The 19,994-nt window shown below is 36.1% G+C and overlaps 1 protein-coding gene across 5 annotated transcripts in view; it reads left to right on the top strand.

Annotated features, from left to right (window-relative positions):
• The window catches only part of RPS6KB1 (ribosomal protein S6 kinase B1), a 44,609-nt gene extending 25,622 nt beyond the window's left edge, over positions 1-18,987 (top strand). For 2 of the 5 annotated variants that reach the window (XM_014856958.3, XM_014856959.3), the window contains exons 5-15: positions 1,571-1,718; positions 3,747-3,804; positions 5,249-5,349; positions 7,170-7,260; positions 7,447-7,537; positions 8,047-8,154; positions 8,462-8,524; positions 8,697-8,774; positions 11,239-11,346; positions 14,046-14,158; positions 15,124-18,987. In XM_014856958.3, the coding sequence (XP_014712444.1) occupies positions 1,571-1,718; positions 3,747-3,804; positions 5,249-5,349; positions 7,170-7,260; positions 7,447-7,537; positions 8,047-8,154; positions 8,462-8,524; positions 8,697-8,774; positions 11,239-11,346; positions 14,046-14,158; positions 15,124-15,361 (1,197 nt within the window). In that variant the 3' untranslated portion in view covers positions 15,362-18,987. Of the gene's footprint in view, positions 1-1,570; positions 1,719-3,746; positions 3,805-4,431; positions 4,685-5,248; positions 5,350-7,169; positions 7,261-7,446; positions 7,538-8,046; positions 8,155-8,461; positions 8,525-8,696; positions 8,775-11,238; positions 11,347-13,806; positions 13,947-14,045; positions 14,159-15,123 lie in introns of all 5 variants that reach the window. The other 3 variants (XR_001400556.3, XR_011493728.1, XM_070482866.1) reach the window with 3 other exon arrangements.
• Positions 18,988-19,994: the final 1,007 nt, after the last annotated feature.

Genomic DNA, 19,994 nt, shown 5'->3' with positions numbered 1-19,994 from the left:
GGGTTGATAGCTACTAAACTCTCATTGTTTCTGGCTCCTTCAGTGGACAGCGCTAGGAAGTTTTTGCTTTAAATCATGGCTTCATGTTGATATCCCTAATTCCAGTCTAATTCCATAGGCTGCTTCTTCCCTCAGTCCATATTTGCATCATGATTTTTCCACAGTGAGGAGCCAGGTGACAACATCAGTAAATTTACTCATTTGCTCAGTTGTACAATATATGCATAATAGCTTGAGAATTATAATACCAATACTACTGGCAGCTACAAACCTACTAAGTGTGGTTTAAGATTTCTCTGCAATTTTTATGTATATACCACTGACTGTGTGCAGTATCAAGTTATTTAAATATCTTTTTTCTCCTTCTGTGGTAAAATTATCAATGTAATATTCAATTAAATTTATGTTTTTCTGTTGTATTCAGTTTTATTTTCCTCCCCCAATCTTGTTGACTGAATTTTATTTTTGGAATGTATAAAACATTAACATGGTTCAGAATTCAAAATCTCCATTTTATAGTCACAGTAATGATGTTTAGGTAAGAAAAAAATGAATGATAAAACCCTTGAACTTTTATTGAGAAGCTGTACTCAAAAGTCCCATTCCCTCTCCTGCCTTTCCACTGTCGTTAGCTTTTGGTTTATCTTGGGTGTGTTCATTATTGCGTATATAAGCAGATACATTTATATTCTTAGTTCCCCTTTCTTACACAAAAAGTAGCATACTCTGTATACTGCTGTGCCATGTATGCTCTTTTGCATCTTTCATAGAGATGTTCCTCATTCTTTTTATAGCTTTCTTACATATTGGGTAGATAGTCCATAGGTTTTCGGCCAATATCCTATGCATGGGCGTTTAGGTTGTTTCTATTGTTTCACTTTTACAACGAATATTGCAACTGATAACCTTGTGTATATGCTTTTTTTGTTACTTTTGCCTAGATGTGTAGGCCTTCCATTTCCTGGTCTCCAGCTACATCTCCAGCCTAATCTCTAACCACTTCTAACTATACTCAACTATTTACAGAGTCCCTAGACATGTCCTGTTCTGTCAGGCCCCTTTTGCACTGGGAATGCCCTTTTTTTAGCCTCCACATTTCATCTTAATAACTTTTGATGATACGGCTTAGGTATCATCACCTCCAGGAATTCTTCTTGCCGAGTCAGGTGCAGTTCCCCTGTTCACCCATATAGCTTACCTTGGTTGATTTATCTCTTCCCTGAGACTTTAGCCTCCTATGGGCCAGAGACCTGTTAGTTCTGCTTTCTTGTTACAGAGTTTGGAACATAGTAGACATTCAACAGTTAATGAATATATGAATAAATTTGATCTGTTTATGTTAAAAAAAAGTATCTCTAGGGTTTTATTTACATGTCCACTGCAAAAAATCCGAACAGTGCAGATATATATAAGAAGTCAATGCCTTCCATTACCCTATCTCAAACTCTCATGGGAGCTGTGATGAATAGTTTAATATTGGCAAAAAAAAAAGCACAAAATAGATTTTCCTTTTACTGTAGAATAAAAATGTCTACTATTTTGTTCTTATAGATCATCTCTTTTCCTTTAGGCAATGATAGTAAGAAATGCTAAAGATACAGCTCATACAAAAGCAGAACGGAATATTCTGGAGGAAGTAAAGCATCCCTTCATTGTGGATTTAATTTATGCCTTTCAGACTGGTGGAAAACTCTACCTCATCCTTGAGTATCTCAGCGGTCAGTACACACAGTTTGGTGTAATTATTTGCATTTGCTCCAGAAACTGGGTCAAAAGATTATTTTCCAATGGAAAAATGCTTTTTCCCAATGTGGTCAAATAGTTCTTAAAATTGACAAACACATTGACATAAGGAATTCAGATGTGACCAAATGTTTCTTTTTGCAGACAAATATGAAGGAAACTTTAAAGGTTTTAAGTTTTTACCTCATCTGTAAAATTTTATCTTAACCCCTTTGTAATCAATTACTTAACAAAATAACACCTAATTGCTACAGAGCCATCACATTGACTGCACTTGGGTAAGGTACTGTAAATAAACCATTAATGTGTTTCTTTCTAAACTGACATGGAAAACTTAGAATATTTAAGATATTTGGAATTGCGTCTTTAAACAGAAGAGTTTTTTTGGTTTAATGTAGCCTTACTGGTAGATTATGCAGTTTACATTGGAAGTCATCCAGATTTTCTAGGGCTTACCACCTCTTGGGAACTTGTTGCTCCCGATATCATTTGTAGATTTCAGATATCTATTTCCAGCAGACACACTTGAGTTTTCTGAAAAACAGAGATTTCACAATAGCCTGTAACATGGAACAGAAAGCTGCAGAGTTTAGTAAGCTTTTTGTGACTGTTGCCATTTCTTTCTTGTAACTTTATTTTGACATAATTTCAGATTTACACAAAAAAGTTGCAAGCATACTTCAAAGAATCCCCACATATCCTTTGCCTAGATCCCCTAAGTGTTATCATCTTACCACAATTGTTTTGTTTCTTCCTTCTCTTTCTCTCCCTCTCTATGTATATATATGTATGTGTGTATATATTTGTATATACACACATGTATACAGGTATGTAATTTTTTCTAAACTGTTTCATGAGAATGTTGCATACATGATTTCCCTTTACCTCCAAATACTTCAGTGTATATTTTCTAAAACCAACAACAGTATCTTATATAACTATACTAAGATTATCAAAAATAGGAAATTAACATTGATAGAATAATATCTCTCCTTAGTTTTCTTTAGTCTGGAACAGTTCCTCAGTCTTTCTTTGTCTTTCATGACCTTGACATTTTTGAAGAGTATGGACCAGTTATTTGTAGAAAGCATCAATTTGGGCTTGTATGGTATTTCCTCAGGATTAGATTCAGGTTATGCATTTTTGGGAGGACCATCAAAGTGACATTGTGTCCTTCTCTGTGTATCGGATCAGGAGGTACATGACATTTTTATCTTTATCCCATTACTGTTGATGTTAACTTTGATCACATGTATAAGGTGTCTGCCAGTTATTTCCCTGCTGAAGTTTTCCCTTTATAATAAGTATCTTGAGGAGATATTTAAATAATCTCAAAGTATCTCATCTCATCAAACTTTCACGTACAGTTTTAGCATCCATTGATTCTTGCCTGAAACAATTATCTATTATGGTTGCCAAGTGCTTTTTCTTATTGCATCATGCCTCCTTCATTTATTATTTGGCATTCTACTGTAACGAAGAACTTTGTCTTTTCTCCCATTTTAAAATGTTTTTATCTGTTCATTGATTTACATTATTGTGGACTCATGGATTCTGAGATTATTCAGTGGAATATAACTTTTTATTGTCATTATTTATTTTGATACTCAAATCATGGCATGCTTTTTATCACACTGCTGCCAGGTTCATCCAGTTTAAGAGTGCTGAAAATATGGAATATGGGTATTCACTCATTTGCAAGGGTGGTTTAATTATATACTAACATTTTTTACTTCAGGTTTGGAATCTATAAATATTTTGAAGTTTATAGACTTCAAAATATTTGGAATTCCAAAACTCATGTATTTTACATAAGAATAAGAGCACTGCTAAAAATAGAATCCTGGGGACTTAGTTTTAAGCCTATAATTTTTAGAATCTGTTTTTATTTTTAAGGGGCTGATGTTTTTTAACTATGGTTAAAGGAAACCACAAACCCTCTTATTGGAAATCAGTTAGAAAAAGATTGTTTTATTTCCAATGTCTTTTTATTTTCTTTACAGGAGGAGAATTATTTATGCAGTTGGAAAGAGAGGGAATATTTATGGAAGACACAGCCTGGTAAGTGGAATTTTTGTTTTTGCATCGATTCAGGTAATAATTTATGTAATTAAAAGCAAAGCCCTGTTCCCATTGTGGGCAGCCAAATGATTCAATAAATTGTTCTGGAGCCAGTCAGTCATTCAGGACTTCAAGGGGGAGAAGCAGCTTTGGGACTGGGCAGTTATTGGAGGTCACATCATTCCTTTGCCCCCAGGCCTTGGGTGGAACGCTCTTCACGCCAGTTCCTAACAGAACCATTCTCACTGGGGCTTTCTTTCCTTGAATTGGTAAGCTGTCTGCCTTGGCTTTGGGTGAGTGTGGTTTTCCAGTGAAACTTTATGTGTGGAACAATGGAAAGTATCAGAAATCATCTCTTTTTTTTAGACTTTCCAGTTCCCAAGGTGCAGTTAGGGAGGTGATAAACCTGCACACATCAGCTGTGGATTGATTCTATGGCCAGGATGGGACCTACACTCCTATTTCTTAAGATGGCATCTGCTTCAAATTAAAAATATACACATCCTTTTGTGAGATGACAGTATTGGGTAAAAATAAATCAGTTTATCCTACACATTAATTGAATAGAAAACACGTCAATGTTTTTCTACCTTAATTACCAAACTGCATTCCATTGTTTAATTTCAGGCCTTTTCTAACACAGAAGCTGCATTTAAGAGCCTTAGGGATGAAGTTACCTTTTTTGGAGGAGGCTCTCTGAGCCATGTTGGAGGCTGTGTTTGTGGTCCTGCTGGCTGTGAAACTGCCTCAGTCCTCTAGGACACACCCTCTCCATCCTGGAGTAATCTGCAGGATTGCAACATTGTTATGCAGCCAGTATTGCAGTGCCTTGTGCTTTTCGAATCCAGACAGGGTTGACTCAGCCCTTTATTCTTTTGAGGTAGATAAATTTGAGTGTCACACAGTTTATAGTTGTGGGCTGGCTGGCAAGAGGGCGGGCAGATACTGTGGGGATGAGCTGTATATAAATATGCAGCTGTATTAAGTAAGGGATGAGTGGGTTTCTAAGGGTCAGGTTATAAGGTATCTTCAAACTAACAGTTGATCTCTGAGAATAACAAAGTTCCTATTTCCTACGGGATTTTAAAATTGGGAGTGGGTGGGAGAAATTTGCTTTGGTCATGATGACTATTGGCCCAGTTACTACACAGACAGAACAAAACATGACCAGTGACAGTTTGGCATATTCTGGAGTTCTTTGCAATTTTAGCAGCATGTTCTAATGCTGAAATAAAACATTTTATAGTTTTGCTAAATAAGTGAAACATAAATGTCTCCATGCCTTTTGGCAGCATCCTATGCCATCTCTTTCCACCATACCCACCCCTACCCCCACGAATTTGGCCTTTGGTGCATGTTTTTTTCTTTCAAGGAATTTTACTCCATACATAAACTGCTTTGAGTAGATTACTCTTTAATTTTATTAAATCACTTTTGTTTCCAGCTTTTACTTGGCAGAAATCTCCATGGCTTTGGGGCATTTACATCAAAAGGGGATCATCTACAGAGACCTGAAGCCGGAGAATATCATGCTTAATCACCAAGGTGGAGATATACCGTAAACAATTCTGTAGTAAATAATCATCTTAAAATCCTCCCACACAGGTCATGATCATTTTCAAACCCCCATATTCATGTATTTACTATTAGACATTTCTCCCTCAGAATTTATGGCATCATGATACTTGCTGAGATTTAAGTATTTAGGTACTTAGGGTTGATGAGATTAGAGGGAGTTGAGAATAACTGGCCACTCACTTGCCTTTTCTGGTTGAATCATTACTCTTTATAGCTTGTCATTCCTTTGAAATCCTTACATAAAATGTGGTGAGCCAAAAGCCAGTCCAAACACTGATTTTGGTTTTTTCCTTAAATTGGAAAGTGAATCTTAAGTTTATAAATTGAGTTTTCTTTAATGATGAAAATACATAAATATTAGAAGCAATGCTTTTTATGATAAATTTTATTAATGCTGTAAAAAAGGAAAGGATTAGAATTGAACCAAAATATTTGATGTAGCCTTAGAAATAAATATTTAGTAGGCATCAGTTTACTCTTGCTGTTTGTTTGTGACAACAAACATAAAAATCAGACAGACTAATATTCTATATAGCTATAGGTACAGTGAAGTGAGCCTTGATTACAACTGCATGCTGCCACAGACAGTTGAATTTATGCGAGAGTAATCTGGGCTGAGTAGACTTGGCAGTTCACTCACATCCCAAAGGAGCAACCAGCCAACTAGGTATGTGGGGAGCTGGTAGCTGCTGCTGATCCTTAGATGTCTACAAAAAGATGCACGAGGTAGTTAATGGTTTTAAATTCTTAGACAGAAAATGGTGTATGGACAACTGATGCCGGTATAAATGTTTCAAATTGTGCTTTTTCTTTTCCTTTTTATTTTTTTAGGAGAAATGCTATACTTAACCAAGCACATCATGGGAATCTATGTATCTCCCACCCTCTCAGTTCTGCCGACTTCCCCCAAACGTGGATTCTGATTCTGAATTCTAAGGCAGAGGATAGAATAGGGAAGTGACTAGTCAACTTCTTTGATCCATAACCTTGAGTATGTGAGGTGGTTCTGTGAAAATAAAGGTCATAGTTCTTCTTGTTTGTCAGAGTGAAGTACACATTTACATTGGAATCAATAGGCCATTGCCTTTTCTTTTCTCTGAAATAAACCTGGAATAATAGGGTCCCTGGAGTTGTTGAACCACTGGATGTCTAATGACACTTCAGTAAAGCTAAACTTGAACTGAAATGTTCTTTGTGTAAGGCGGTGAGTTTTTCACTTTCTGGATCAGAGATGATGGTCCCATGCCATGTAGCAATTTCATTTCTTTTTCCAACTGGTAGCAATTGACAGAATAAGCTAACTTGTTATAGTGAGTTTCTGAGACTATTTTAAGAACTATCACGCCATAGTTCACTGTGATAAAAGCTATATATTTGAAGTACAGCATCACACCTTAGTTTAAAAGGTGCAGAATATCTTTATTAGGGTCTGTGTACTTAAACCAGACTTCATCAAGTTTTCCCAGGATTTGCTTTCTCAGGATGGTAGAGGATTCTAAGTATAGGTAAAGCTAGAGCCTTAGACAAGCTGTTTCACTTTTTTCCTCTATCTTTACTTTCCCTATACTAGATATATTATATCATTGGCAAAAGATGACTCTGCCCTAGCCTTAAAGAGTTAGCATCCCATTTTATGGATGGCACCTTACTAGTTGTTGATATCTTCAAAAAAAATTTTAAGGCAGAAAAAGTAACTGGAAGGATAGATTGTTGTCTTTTATGATACGTAAAAACACTGCACATACTTAGATTTCTCATAATAACCATGCTATAATCTTTCATTGTAGGTCATGTGAAACTAACAGACTTTGGACTATGCAAAGAATCTATTCATGATGGAACAGTCACACATACATTTTGTGGAACAATAGAATACATGTGAGCTGCATGTTGAAAGAAATGTAACTGGTTTGGGGGTAATAGCTAACTTTTACCTGGTTTAAGTAATAGTGTACTAAATTTATTCTGTAGCATCATTTGGCTGCATATATTATTTTTAAAATTCTAATTCAGGTGATATGTGAATGGGTGAATTTTTTAGGTGTGTTATTTTTCTCATTGTAGGGCCCCTGAAATCTTGATGAGAAGTGGCCACAATCGTGCTGTGGATTGGTGGAGTTTGGGAGCATTAATGTATGACATGCTGACTGGAGCAGTAGGTGCACAGTTAAAAGCTGCATGTATTATGGTCTGTGCTGAGTAGTTATTAAATCACTATAGCAAGAGACCTTTCCTGTGGTTTTTGAAAATGTTACCAATGGAGTTATTTTCAAAAACTTAGCACTAATAATACTTTATTAGTGGTAGTATAGGCCCCCAGTACTTTTTAAAACATTTTCATTTAAATGATCTATGTCATGGCAGTCCTGTGAAATAGTTGCAAAATAGATACTGTCCTTATTTTATAAATGGAGAAAGTGAAGCATAAAATCACATGGCTCACCATTATCACACAAAGTTGATGGTAGGAACCTAGTTCCTTCCAGGACATTGCTATTTCTCGTCCTGCTGCATAAAAACTAGAGGTCTTTAGCAATCAGCCCATATCACAGCATACATTTCTGATCTCTATGTATAACTGACTAATTCAGGAAATGGATAATTCTGTTATTTAAAATTTGGTTATTTTATATGCTAATTTTTCTCACTCTCTTCTACTCTCAGCCCCCGTTCACTGGGGAGAATAGAAAGAAAACAATTGACAAAATCCTCAAATGTAAACTCAATTTGCCTCCCTACCTCACACAAGAAGCCAGAGATCTGCTTAAAAAGGTAGGGTTCTTAAATAGGCACTGACACCGTAAGCCTCAACTTAACTAGGATTTAAATGGATAGACGTGAACATACATTTTGAATAAAGAATCTTACACAGATATTGAACAAAAAAGCCTACAATTGTTTGCAGGCAAAGCATAAATTTGTTTGTTTGCAGATTTTTCTTTTTTTTTTACTCCCAAACAATATTTAGTAGTAATTAATGTCATATTTTCTCAAGGCAAAATGGATAAGAAAATTCTGTAAAGAAAAAATGATTGATCTGACTTAAGTAATATTCATCAATGTTTTTTTCTCCCTAAAGCTGCTGAAAAGAAATGCTGCTTCTCGTCTTGGAGCTGGTCCTGGGGACGCTGGAGAAGTTCAAGTAGGGATTGGCATGTTTGGTGGTTTGAGGGGAAGATAATGCTAATTTTATGTATTTGTGAAGGTTGTATGTAGTTGCTTTTAAGTATAGCTTATTTTGTGATTGGTAACTTCAGATAGGCAGTTAATTTGTCAGTCCAGTGAAGTCTTTTCTTCCTGCTGTTTTTTTCTAGGCTCATCCATTCTTCAGACATATTAATTGGGAAGAACTGCTGGCTCGGAAGGTGGAGCCCCCCTTTAAACCTCTGTTGGTATGTATACACGAAAGCCTAAACTTGAGGGACCTGGTACTTTTTTAGAATAAGAAAATCTCAGAGCAGTCAGAAATACTGTATTTATTAACAGTTCAAAAAACTTTGATCTATCCTCTCTTCTCTTCAGAATCTTTATTCTGTACAGCCTTTTCAAGAACTACTGCCAGCAGCAATGACTGTATTAACTATTTTTAAGTTGGTTGCCCAAGACAATTAAATATTTCAAGTAGTTGGAACTTGTGTTTGCTTTGCTTTGTTTTGTCTAGTTCAACCCTATTTTTTTGTGTGTGAGGAAGATTGGCCCTGAGCTAACATCATGCCAATCTTCTTTTTGCTTGAGGAAGATTGTTGCTGAGCTAACATCTGTGCCAGTCTTCCTTTATTTTTTGTACGTGGGATGCCGCCATAGCATGGCTTGATGAGTGGTGTGTAGGTACATGCCCTGGATCTGAACCTGCAAGTCCTAGGTTGCCAAAGTAGAGTGCCCGAATTTAACCACTACATCACTGGGCCAGCCCCAATTCAACCCTATTTTAAATTTGATTTTCTGGAAATTTTCTTCTTCAAAATACAGAATGTATATGTATTAGTTTGCTAGGGTTTCTGTAACAAAGTACCACAAACTAGGTGGCTTAGCACAAATTTATTATGTCATGGTTCTGGAGGCTAGAAGTCTGAGATCAAGATGTTGCCAGGGTTGGTTGCTTCTGAAGGCTGTGAGAAACACTTTGTTCCATGCCCCTCTCTTAGCTTCTGGTGGTTTGCTGGCAATCTTTGGTATTCCTTGGCTCTGTAGGCACCTCACCCAATCTCTGCCTTCATGTTCACACGACATTCTCCTTGTGTGCAGGTCTGTGTCTGAATTTTCCCTTTTTATAAGGACACCAGTCATATTGGATTAGGATCCCTCCCTGCTCCAGTTTGATGTTGTATATTTTGATCAGGAGACATAATGTGTATTTGTATATCTTTTAGTGATGTTAGTGGTCATTGATCATTGCTGTATATTTTTTTTTTTTTTTTAAGATTTTATTTTTCTCCTTTTTCTCCCCAAAGCCCCCCGGTACATAGTTGTATATTTCGTTGTGGGTCCTTCTAGTTGTGGCATGTGGGACGCTGCCTCAGCATGGTCTGATGAGCAGTGCCATGTCCACGCCCAGGATTCGAACCAACGAAACACTGGGTCGCCTGCAGCAGAGCGCGCGAACTTAACCACTCGGCCACGGGGCCAGCCCCCATTGCTGTATATTTTGATCAGGAGACAATGTATATTTGTATATCTTTTAGGGATGTTAGTGGTCATTGATCATTGCCTACATCAGTGGTTCTCAGGCAGGGTTGATTTGGCAATATCTGGAGACAAGTTGTCACAACTTAGGGAGGGGCGCTACTGATACTTAGGGGTGAGTAGAAGCCGGGGAAGCTGCTAAACATCCTCTAATGCATAAGCCAGCCCCTTAGAACAAGAATTATCAGCCCCAAAACGTCAATAGTGCAGACGTTGAGAAACTCTGTCCTAGGTCCAGGATTTCATTAGGAGTTTGCAAAATTGTCTTATTCTAATACTTTTATTCATTCTTTATTAGCTGGAATTCTCCCATAAAGAGAAACTCTTAGGTTAGTTGTTTGGTTACCTGAGGTACAGTTCATTCAGGAAAGGCAGGGTAAATGTTTGTTTCTGTCCCAGTTTTCAAAATAATGAATTAGTTCCCTAGCATCTTCCAAAAATTGACCAATGAATTGTGTGCTTTTTTTCTTTAGTATAATTGAGCTCGTCTTTGAGCATACTTGTGTTTCAGTCTATTGTCGTTATTTTTATTGATGTTCAGTTTTCCCATCTTTGGATACTGGCTGGTGCTTCATGTTGGTTCCTGAGTTCTTTGGACATGACCACATAGTCTGATGTTCCAGAGAGAAGGAATTAAAGAAATAGATCTGGTGGTTAGATTTAGATGATAATATTCTTTCTCATGCAGAGTAGAATAATAGAATATTATTTTTGCTCCTTGAGAAATCTAAAGAAATGAAATAAGCTATGGGAAGAAATTTTAACTAGCGCATCTTACAAAAGTGTTTTGTATTTAAACCGCTTCAGTAGTTTTTCAGATTTATTACAAACCTGCAGTGGCCAGGTAAACAAATTATCTCTAAGAAGGGACTTAGCCAGTGGACTAGGCACACTGAAGCTTTGTGAGAGGGAAAGATTGATATTCAGATTTTTATTAGGAATAACTGTGTACTAAAATCTATTTTAATAGATGTTTAAAATTTGACGTTTGTTACTTTCCAAATGTATTTATTCTTTAGTCTGTGCCTAAGACAATTCTGATGTTTTATTGTAGTCAAACCGTGTGAAAAAAACTCTTTATCTAGTTCCTTCTCCAATGTATGTAATGCATTTGATTGATAAATATAATATAGACTATTCATTGTTTGCTAATCATTTTGTTTTTTTATAAAGCAATCTGAAGAGGATGTGAGTCAGTTTGATTCAAAGTTTACACGTCAGACACCTGTTGACAGCCCAGATGACTCAACTCTCAGTGAAAGTGCCAACCAGGTCTTTCTGGTAAGTGAAAGAATTTCCATGTAGCCATGGGAAATGCATGTATGAGGATGGGCCCTTTTCATTGGAAAGCCATTTTCAATGAGAAAATTCAATTTGCTTGCTTTGCAGTTCATGTTAGATAATCTGGGGTGCTATTTTTTTTTTTAAGTTATCCCCTTATAACTTTATCAGTAAGTTAGCAAATTGATTCTCATAATCTAACATTCCATTTTAGCAATTAGAGTATGAGTGTGTGATTCATTTTTTGGATGGGCCACTGACTTAAAATGATGTTTGGCTTAGCATCTCAACATAAAGCTACATAGCCATAGCAGTAGGAGGAGAGCTATTTTAACTATTTTATTCCTGAAACAGCTACAGAGTTTTGGCACTCTTAACATAAGTCTGTAGGCAATTTTTAACCTGTTAATTATGAATATTTGACATCAAAATATATTGGTTCATATGCAATGGTAAATAAATTAATCCTCATTGTGGAAGTATCTGTATTGATTTATGCCTTGTCTCCTCAGGTAGAAGAGCAAAGCTTTTAGATTTTGATCAACAAAATGATAAATTTCTATCTGATGACCATCATTGCATATTATTTTGCCTAAGTATCTTATATGCTTATGTTTATTTTCTTACTGTACTTATATGTCACATGAACGTCTGTCTTATTTTGTATCCTTTGTCATTTGTCATTATCCTTTGTCACTTCTTTTTTGGCTGCTTCTAGGGAGAATGGACTACGGGGAAAATTATTACTTGGAAGTTTGGGCTTTTTTCCCCCTATTTGTTTCTGAGTTCACTGAGTTTGTCATTAACTTAATTCTCAAGCATTTTTTTTATACTGCTCACAGTATAACACACAGTAGTATTATATCTTTTGGAGAGGGTAAGTTCTAAAGTTAGCATAGAATGCAAAAATTGTGTGGTCAAAATTAGGCAGGCTGGCCCTGTGGCCAAGTGGTTAACTTCAAGCGCTCAGCTGTGGTGGCCCTTTCGCTGGTTCGGATCCTGGGTGTGGACATGGCACCGCTCATCAAGCCATGCTGAGGTGGTGTCCCACATGCTACAGCTAGAAGACCCACAACTAAGAATATACAACTATGTACCAGGGGGCTTTGGGGAGAAAAAGGAAAAAAATAAAAGCTTAAAAAAAAAAATGCTGGCAGAATTAAAAAACAAACTCGCCATACTACAGTATGGTTTTGAGTAAACACTATTGAATAGTAATAATTCTATTAATGTTTGGCTATATCATTATGTAATAATAGAGCATATGTACAAATTATAATTTTACAGTATTTTTAATTACATAAGAGATGAAAGATGAATGCATGTTAAGTTTAGGTCTACATGATGCAAAGTCAGTGTATTCCCCTTAGTAAAATCTCTCATGTTCAGTTAGGGAAGTAGGCATGATTCATTTTAATTCTGGCATTGTGTTCTTTTTTTCTCTTAGAATGTGGAATTTTGTTTTCTACTGATGTGGAATTTGTATCTTTGATTTAACATAGAGACCTTTTCCTCGGGCATTGTAGAGTTTCAACTAGTTTGACAATTTTCCCCCCATAAAAAGCAGTCTAGAAACGTCTTACCTACCTATAAAGAAATCCAAACTTGTGGTGGCAACAGTTATATAGCTAAGCTTTCATTGCCATTTAAAGTATTGTTGAATTTTTCATAATAAATTGGCTAACTAATGAAACAAGAGCAATTCATTTCTTAGGTTGTAGCCAGAATTCTGTATATAAAATGGATGTCTTTAAAAATTAATAAAATAGATCCCATTTACTTGGAGATTGTGGTTGTAGCAACTTCAGTTCAATAAATAAATTCCTATCACAGAATTAAGGAAATTCAAAGATGATTAAGGCACAGCCTGGTCTTCTTGGTATGTACAGCTTTAGCCCATGAGAACTTGTGGGGAAATGACCTCTGATGTCCACGTGTAGCTGTCACAAAGTGTATTCTCTACAGAATTGCGCCTCACTCTTTAGGACTTCACCCAGAGCCTTATTGAGTTTTTTTCTGTAACTCATACTGCCTACTCATAGTGACTAGAATAATAAATAGAAAGGAAGATGGGTGGAGGACTGATTTTTAAAGGGATGAACATTGACAGCAAGAGAAATGACAGCTGATGAAATAGCAAGATCCAAGAAAGAACTAAAGCTAACAAAACTGCATTATTGCCTATTACAAGTGAGGTTTTTCACAGTGCTGACCCTTATTCATCAAGAAAATATAAATCTGTCCAATCATTGGTGTAAAATCAGAAAGATCACACGTACCAAGTCAGAGAATTCTATTTTTACTTTGACATAATAATCAGAAACTGTTTGTGGGGGTGATAGTGTTAGTTGCTAATATGCATGTGGCTAGAAACAGTCGAATTTTCTTTATATTTATCTTGGTATTTAACATTTTAATGTGGAGCCTACATTTTCTGTTTTGTTCTACTCCTTTCAATAGAGTGGAATTTTGTTTGCTGGCATATGGGCCTCAAGAGAATTCTGCTTTCTTGAGGTCTGTGCCTCAAGAAATGGCTGGAAGAAGTTAACATATGAAATGAGATTGAGGAGATGGGAGAGTATACAGATCAGTGATTTTAGGTGTGCATTGTTGTGTTGGTGTGTCAGAAACTGAACAACCACATTTTCTTGATGTGTGACAAAATGCCATTCTGTAGTCCACTGTTAACTGTCTTTCAGGGTTTTACATATGTGGCTCCATCTGTACTTGAAAGTGTAAAAGAAAAGTTTTCCTTTGAACCAAAAATCCGATCACCTCGAAGATTTATTGGCAGCCCACGAACACCTGTCAGGTATTCAGATTTTGTTATTCTGCCTTTTTTTTTTAAAACCTAGAAGAGCATTGCTTAACAAATTTATGCCAAGTTACATAAATGAAAGATCTGTCATATTCTCTTCGATTGAGACAAGCACAGCATCTACACCTTCTTATCTTTCAAGTGACTAGTCTGTGCGTAATCTATGATAATGTGCTATATAGTTTACCTTCCCTTCTGAAGGTAAGCTACTGCACTGGCAAGTGTCCTCTTTACCCATTCTTTCAACAATTATCATGTACCAGGGGCTCTGCTGCATGCTGAGGACACATGATTAGCAGAGGAATTGTCCTTGTCCTGATGAAGCTTACAATTTAGTGAGAGCGAGTCACAATAAACAAAGAAGGAAATAGAAAAAATGTAATTACAAGTAGTGCCAAGTGCTACATAAAAAAAAAAAGTGTGATGGTAGAGAGCAAAGTATAATGAGGGGGCTCCTGTTGATGGTGGTCAGAGAAAGGCCTCAGTGGTGAAGTAACATCTAAGAAGGAAGAGAAAGAGCCAGCTATACAAAACACAGAAGTACAAGGGTGTTACAGGTAGAACAGCAGCTGCAAAAGCCTTAAGGAAGGTTTCTTGGAAATGAAAGGGAGATCAACGTTCCTGAAGTGTGGTGAGTGAGGAAGAAAATGGCAAAAGTTTGGAGGAGTACTTTGCAGTGGGAAACTGTTTTAAGTGTGGGAGTGAAATGATTGAAAAAGAAAAGTATCATTGAGGGTTTTATGGGGGCAAGTATAGAGGTTAAGAGACCAGTTAGGAAGCTCCCGCAATCAGTCTAGGGGAGAGATGGCTCAACTTTTGCCTTTGTGCTAATCCACACAAAAATAAAATTAAATGAAAATAAATGTCATATTACCACACTCCCTTTAAAGGTAAGGAAAATATTTCTTGTTGAGATAATCCTTGAGACAAATGAATGATAGCTCTTCCTTGTCTTAAAGCCCAGTCAAATTTTCTCCTGGGGATTTCTGGGGAAGAGGTGCTTCAGCCAGCACGGCAAATCCTCAGACGCCTGTGGAATTCCCAATGGAAACAAGTGGAATAGAGCAGATGGATGTGACAATGAGTGGAGAAGCTTCAGCACCACTTCCAATACGACAGCCGAACTCCGGGCCGTACAAAAAACAGGCTTTTCCCATGATCTCCAAAAGACCAGAGCACCTGCGTATGAATCTATGACAGAGCAATGCTTTTAATGAATTTAAGGCAAAAAAGGTGGGGAGGGGATGTGTGAGCATCCTGCAAGGTGAAACAAGAAGACTCAAAATGACAGTCTCAAAGAGTCAGTGTCATTACATAGAACACTTTGGACCGAGGAAAAATAAACATGGATTTTTAAAAATCAATCAATGGTGCAAAAAAAAAACTTAAGCAAAATAGTATTGCGAACTCTTAGGCACATCAATTAATTGATTCCTAGCGACATCTTCTCAACCTTATCAAGGATTTTCATGTTGATGGCTCGAAACTGACAGTATTAAGGGTAGGATGTTGCTTCTGAATCACTGTTGAGTTCTGATTGCGTCAAAGAAGGGTTATCCTTTCATTAGGCAAAGTATGAAACTGCCTGTAATACTTGCAACTAAGGACAGATAAGCATGCAAGCTTGGTCAAACTTTTTCCAGCAACGTGGAATCAAAGACAAAAGAAACTTAATTGATGTTTTACGTGCAAACAACCTGAATCTTTTTTTTATATAAATATATATTTTTCAAATAGATTTTTGATTCAGCTCATTATGGAAAACATCCCAAACTTTAAAATGCGAAATTATTGGTTGGTGTGAAGAAAGCCAGACAGCTTCTGTTTCTTCTCTTGGTGAAATAATAAAAATGCAAATGAATCATTGTTAACCACAGCTGTGGCTCGTTGAGGGATTGGGGTGGGCCTGGGAGTTTATTTTCAGTAACCCAGCTGCAATACCTGTCTGTAATACTAGAAAAAAAAATGAATCTGTTTAATCATTTCTACTTGCAGTTACTGCTATGTGCTAAGCTTAACTGGAAGCCTTGGAATGGGCATAAGTTGTATGTCCTACATTTCATCTTTGTCCTGGGCCTGCATTGCACTGGAAAAATATCACCACCTGTTTTTATACCAGTATTTAGTTCAAGATGCCAAATGTGTTCAGCCCATGGTTGAAGAAGGACGGAAGAGAGTCAGGATAAAATGCATACTGAGGGCGGCAAAGTGAGGGAGATAGGGAGATCCAGGGGAAGAGGGTGTTGCCACAGTTTACTCTCTCTCTAATCTCTTTACAGCAAATTGGTAAGGTTTTAAGTTTTGCTTCTTTTTACTGTTTTTGCTGTCTACCTTCCTTACATTTTTTTCCTTAACAGTTTTAAAAGGAAAAAAGGTATTTTTTTCCTCCTATACTGGGGCTATATTTTTTGATTGTAAAAATATTTGATGGCCTTTTGATGAATGTCTTCCACAGTGAATACGAAAACTTAGTGGCTTAATTTAGGAAACATGTTAACAAGATACTATGTTTTTGAAATTGTAACAAAATCTACATAAGTGATTTACAGGTACAAAGAATAAAAATAAAGGTAACTTTACCTTTCTTAAATACTTCCTGCCTTAAAGAGAGCATTTCCATGACTTTAGCTGGTGAAAGGGTTTAATATCTGCAGAGCTTTATAAAAATATATTTCAGTGCATACTGGTATAATAGATGATCATGCAGTTGCAGTTGAGTCTTATCACTTATTTTTGTTTGTCTTTTATAATGTCTTCAGTCTGAGTGTGCAAAGGCAGTTTGTAATATTTTGCAACCCTACAATTTTTTTAAATAGATGCTGCTTGCTATGTTCTCCAAACCTTTTGAGCCATAGGATCCAAGCCATAAAATTCTTTATGCATGTTGAATTCAGTCAGAAAAGAGCAAAGCTTTGCTTATTTAAATAGCAAGTCAAGTAAGATGAGATGAAATCCTATGACATTAAGCAAAATAGAACCATGAAAAATGATTGGAAGTATACCTTTTCAATTGTGGCAATAAATGAAAGATTTAGTAATAGTTCATCTTTGGACAGAAGGCCTTTTTTTTAAAAAAAATCACTCCCTCTAGACTCCCCTCCTCCCTTATTGCAGCAGCCTACTGAGAAACTTTATAACTATAGCTAGTAAATTAGAAGCTACAATAATAAGGGCAGAAATTGTACTTAAAGTGCAGATCTTTCTTCTCCGACAGTTTATGATGTCTCAGAAAACAGAACCCAAAAAGCTATGGTGATATGTACAGGCTTTATTTCACACTGTCAGTGGCTTGTGCTACTCTGATACTTGTTTTCAAATGTGTTTACTAACTGTAGTGTTGACTGCCTGACCAAATTCCAGTGGAATTTTACACCAAAATATCCCTCCTCGGTCCTATTTGCTAGTAACATTTGCACTGTGATTGGCTGGCTATTAACCACCCCATAGTTAAACCATTTTCATAATTAGTACTGCCAGCAATAGTGGCAAACACTGCAACTTTTCTGCATAAAAAGCATTAATTGCACACCTACCATCCACACAAATATAGTTTTTCAAACTTAACATTAAGTGAAATTAATTTCCTATGCTGTGGCAAGTTATTGAGAAATTACATTTCATAAATGGATATCCCTACTATGACTGTGAAAACATGTCAGGTGCCACTTTAGTGTCACAGACAGAAAGCACACACCTATGCAATATGGCTTACCCTATATTTATTTGTAAAAATCCAAGTATTGTTTAAAAATATATGATATCAATATTACTAGTCTTGAGTTTTTAAGAGGGTTCTTTATGATTATTCCAGGTAAGTGTATAAAAGAGATTAAGTGCTTTTCTTTCATCATTTGATTATTTTCTTTAAAATCAGCTATTACAGGATATTTTTTTATTTTATACATGCTGTTTTTTAATTAAAATATAATCACTGATAACTGAAGTTTACTAATTTTGATTTTATAAGGTTTGTAGCATTACAGAATAAACTGGATTTATAAATGAGCTGTGATTAACAATGTAAAGTATTAATTATTGAACTTGAACCAGATTTTTAGGAAAATTATATTATTTCTTTTTCCCCTTTATGGTCTTAACTAATTTGAATCCTTGAAGAAGGATTTTTCCATACAATTTTTTGAGATGGAAGATAATTGGGGGGAAAGAATGCATGTATGATACTCCATAAATTCAACATTCTTTAAGTAATAAATGATTATAAACAAGATGCATCTTCCATAGTATTAATATACTGAGCCTTGGATTTTATATTTAATGTAGGACCTAAAAATTCTGGTTACTCAGTTAAGTTGTATGGTTCCTAGCTTATAAGGGCTAGATCTAAGATTATTCCTGTGAGAAATGTTGAATTTATGAAGACTGGGTTTTGAGGCTTTGAAAATGCCTCACATAAAAACATCAATGTCCAAACATCTACCTTTTTTCATAGGAGTAGACACTACCAAGCTGGACAAAAGTATTGGTCACACCATGACCTGTGGTCTGTTGATGATTGATACAAAACTTTTCTTGTGTGATTCTTAATTTACCACTACAGCACAAGTATTACCTCAGTGGATTATCTGAAGTAACATCTGAAAGATGGGTTCATCTGTGTTTGCTCTTAAAACTATTATTTTTTTCCTATCTCAAGTTGGCTTTGCATTTATCAGAGTAAATAAATTCTTCAGCTGCCTTATTAGGAGTGCTATGAGGGTAACACCTTTTCTGCTTTTCATCTTGTATTTAGTTTACTGTACTAAGTATTTGATTTCAGATTCAATGAATGTAAATAGAAATTAAATACAAATTTGAATGAACATAAAATAGAGGTGATTTTTTTTATTCTCCTAAGATAGGAAGAAAAAACTATCAGGTGCACAAACGGTTTCAATAATTTTTTTCATTAATATGCCAGATGTGTTCAGGTTCTCATATTTAATAAACTACTTACATATGTGAGGAATGACAGTTGTAAAACTGTTTTTGCTGAGAAATGGAAGCTACTTAAATATATAACAGTTTTAGTACTGACTTTATATATTAGATGTTACCCATCTGTGATTTCTAAGTTCTGTCAAATAGAATTGAATTGGTTGCTTAAAAAAAATTCCGGCTGGCCCCGTGGCGCAGCGGTTAAGTGCGCACGTTCCGTTTCTCGGCAGCCTGGGGTTTGCTGGTCCAGATCCCAGGTGCAGACATGGCACTGCTTGGCAAAAGCCATGCTGTGGTAGGCACCCCATGTATAAAGTAGAGGAAGATGGGCGTCGATGTTAGCTCAGGGCCTGTCTTCCTCAGCAAAAAGAGAAGGATTGGCAGTAGTTAGCTCAGGGCTAATCTTCCTCAAAAAAAAAAAGAAAAAGAGAAAAAAAGTTCACGTGAAAAGTTATGTGAAAGCTAGCTTCATGTAAAAACATGGGGAAGACTTTCTTGTGCTAAAAATCAACAGTTTGTTCAGCCACACAGCCACACTTGTCAACTACATTTGATTATTTGGTGTGTATGCACAAAATAACGTAGTGCACAAATCTGTTTTTAACTAATGTCGCAATATATCTAGTGTAGTTGGGTGTTTTATATAAGCCACTTTTTATGAGGTCATTCTATCCTGTTTGCCAATGTGATTTCTCTATAGAAGTTCTCAAACTGACTTTTTTGTAAAATAGTACCGACTCAGTACAGATAAAACAATCTTTCAGAGGGTGTGATCTGAATTCACAGAATAAATGGGATTTTGAATCCCTGTTCCCCTGTTTTTGAGGTGAAGGAATAGAAGTAGAAAAATCCTTCCAGTTCATCAGTGCTATTAATGGATGGCATAGCTCTCCTA

This window comes from Equus asinus, chromosome 13, assembly GCF_041296235.1.
Source record: "Equus asinus isolate D_3611 breed Donkey chromosome 13, EquAss-T2T_v2, whole genome shotgun sequence".
In the NCBI taxonomy this organism is placed as follows: domain Eukaryota; kingdom Metazoa; phylum Chordata; class Mammalia; order Perissodactyla; family Equidae; genus Equus; species Equus asinus.
This window is presented reverse-complemented; position numbering and strand designations above follow the sequence as displayed.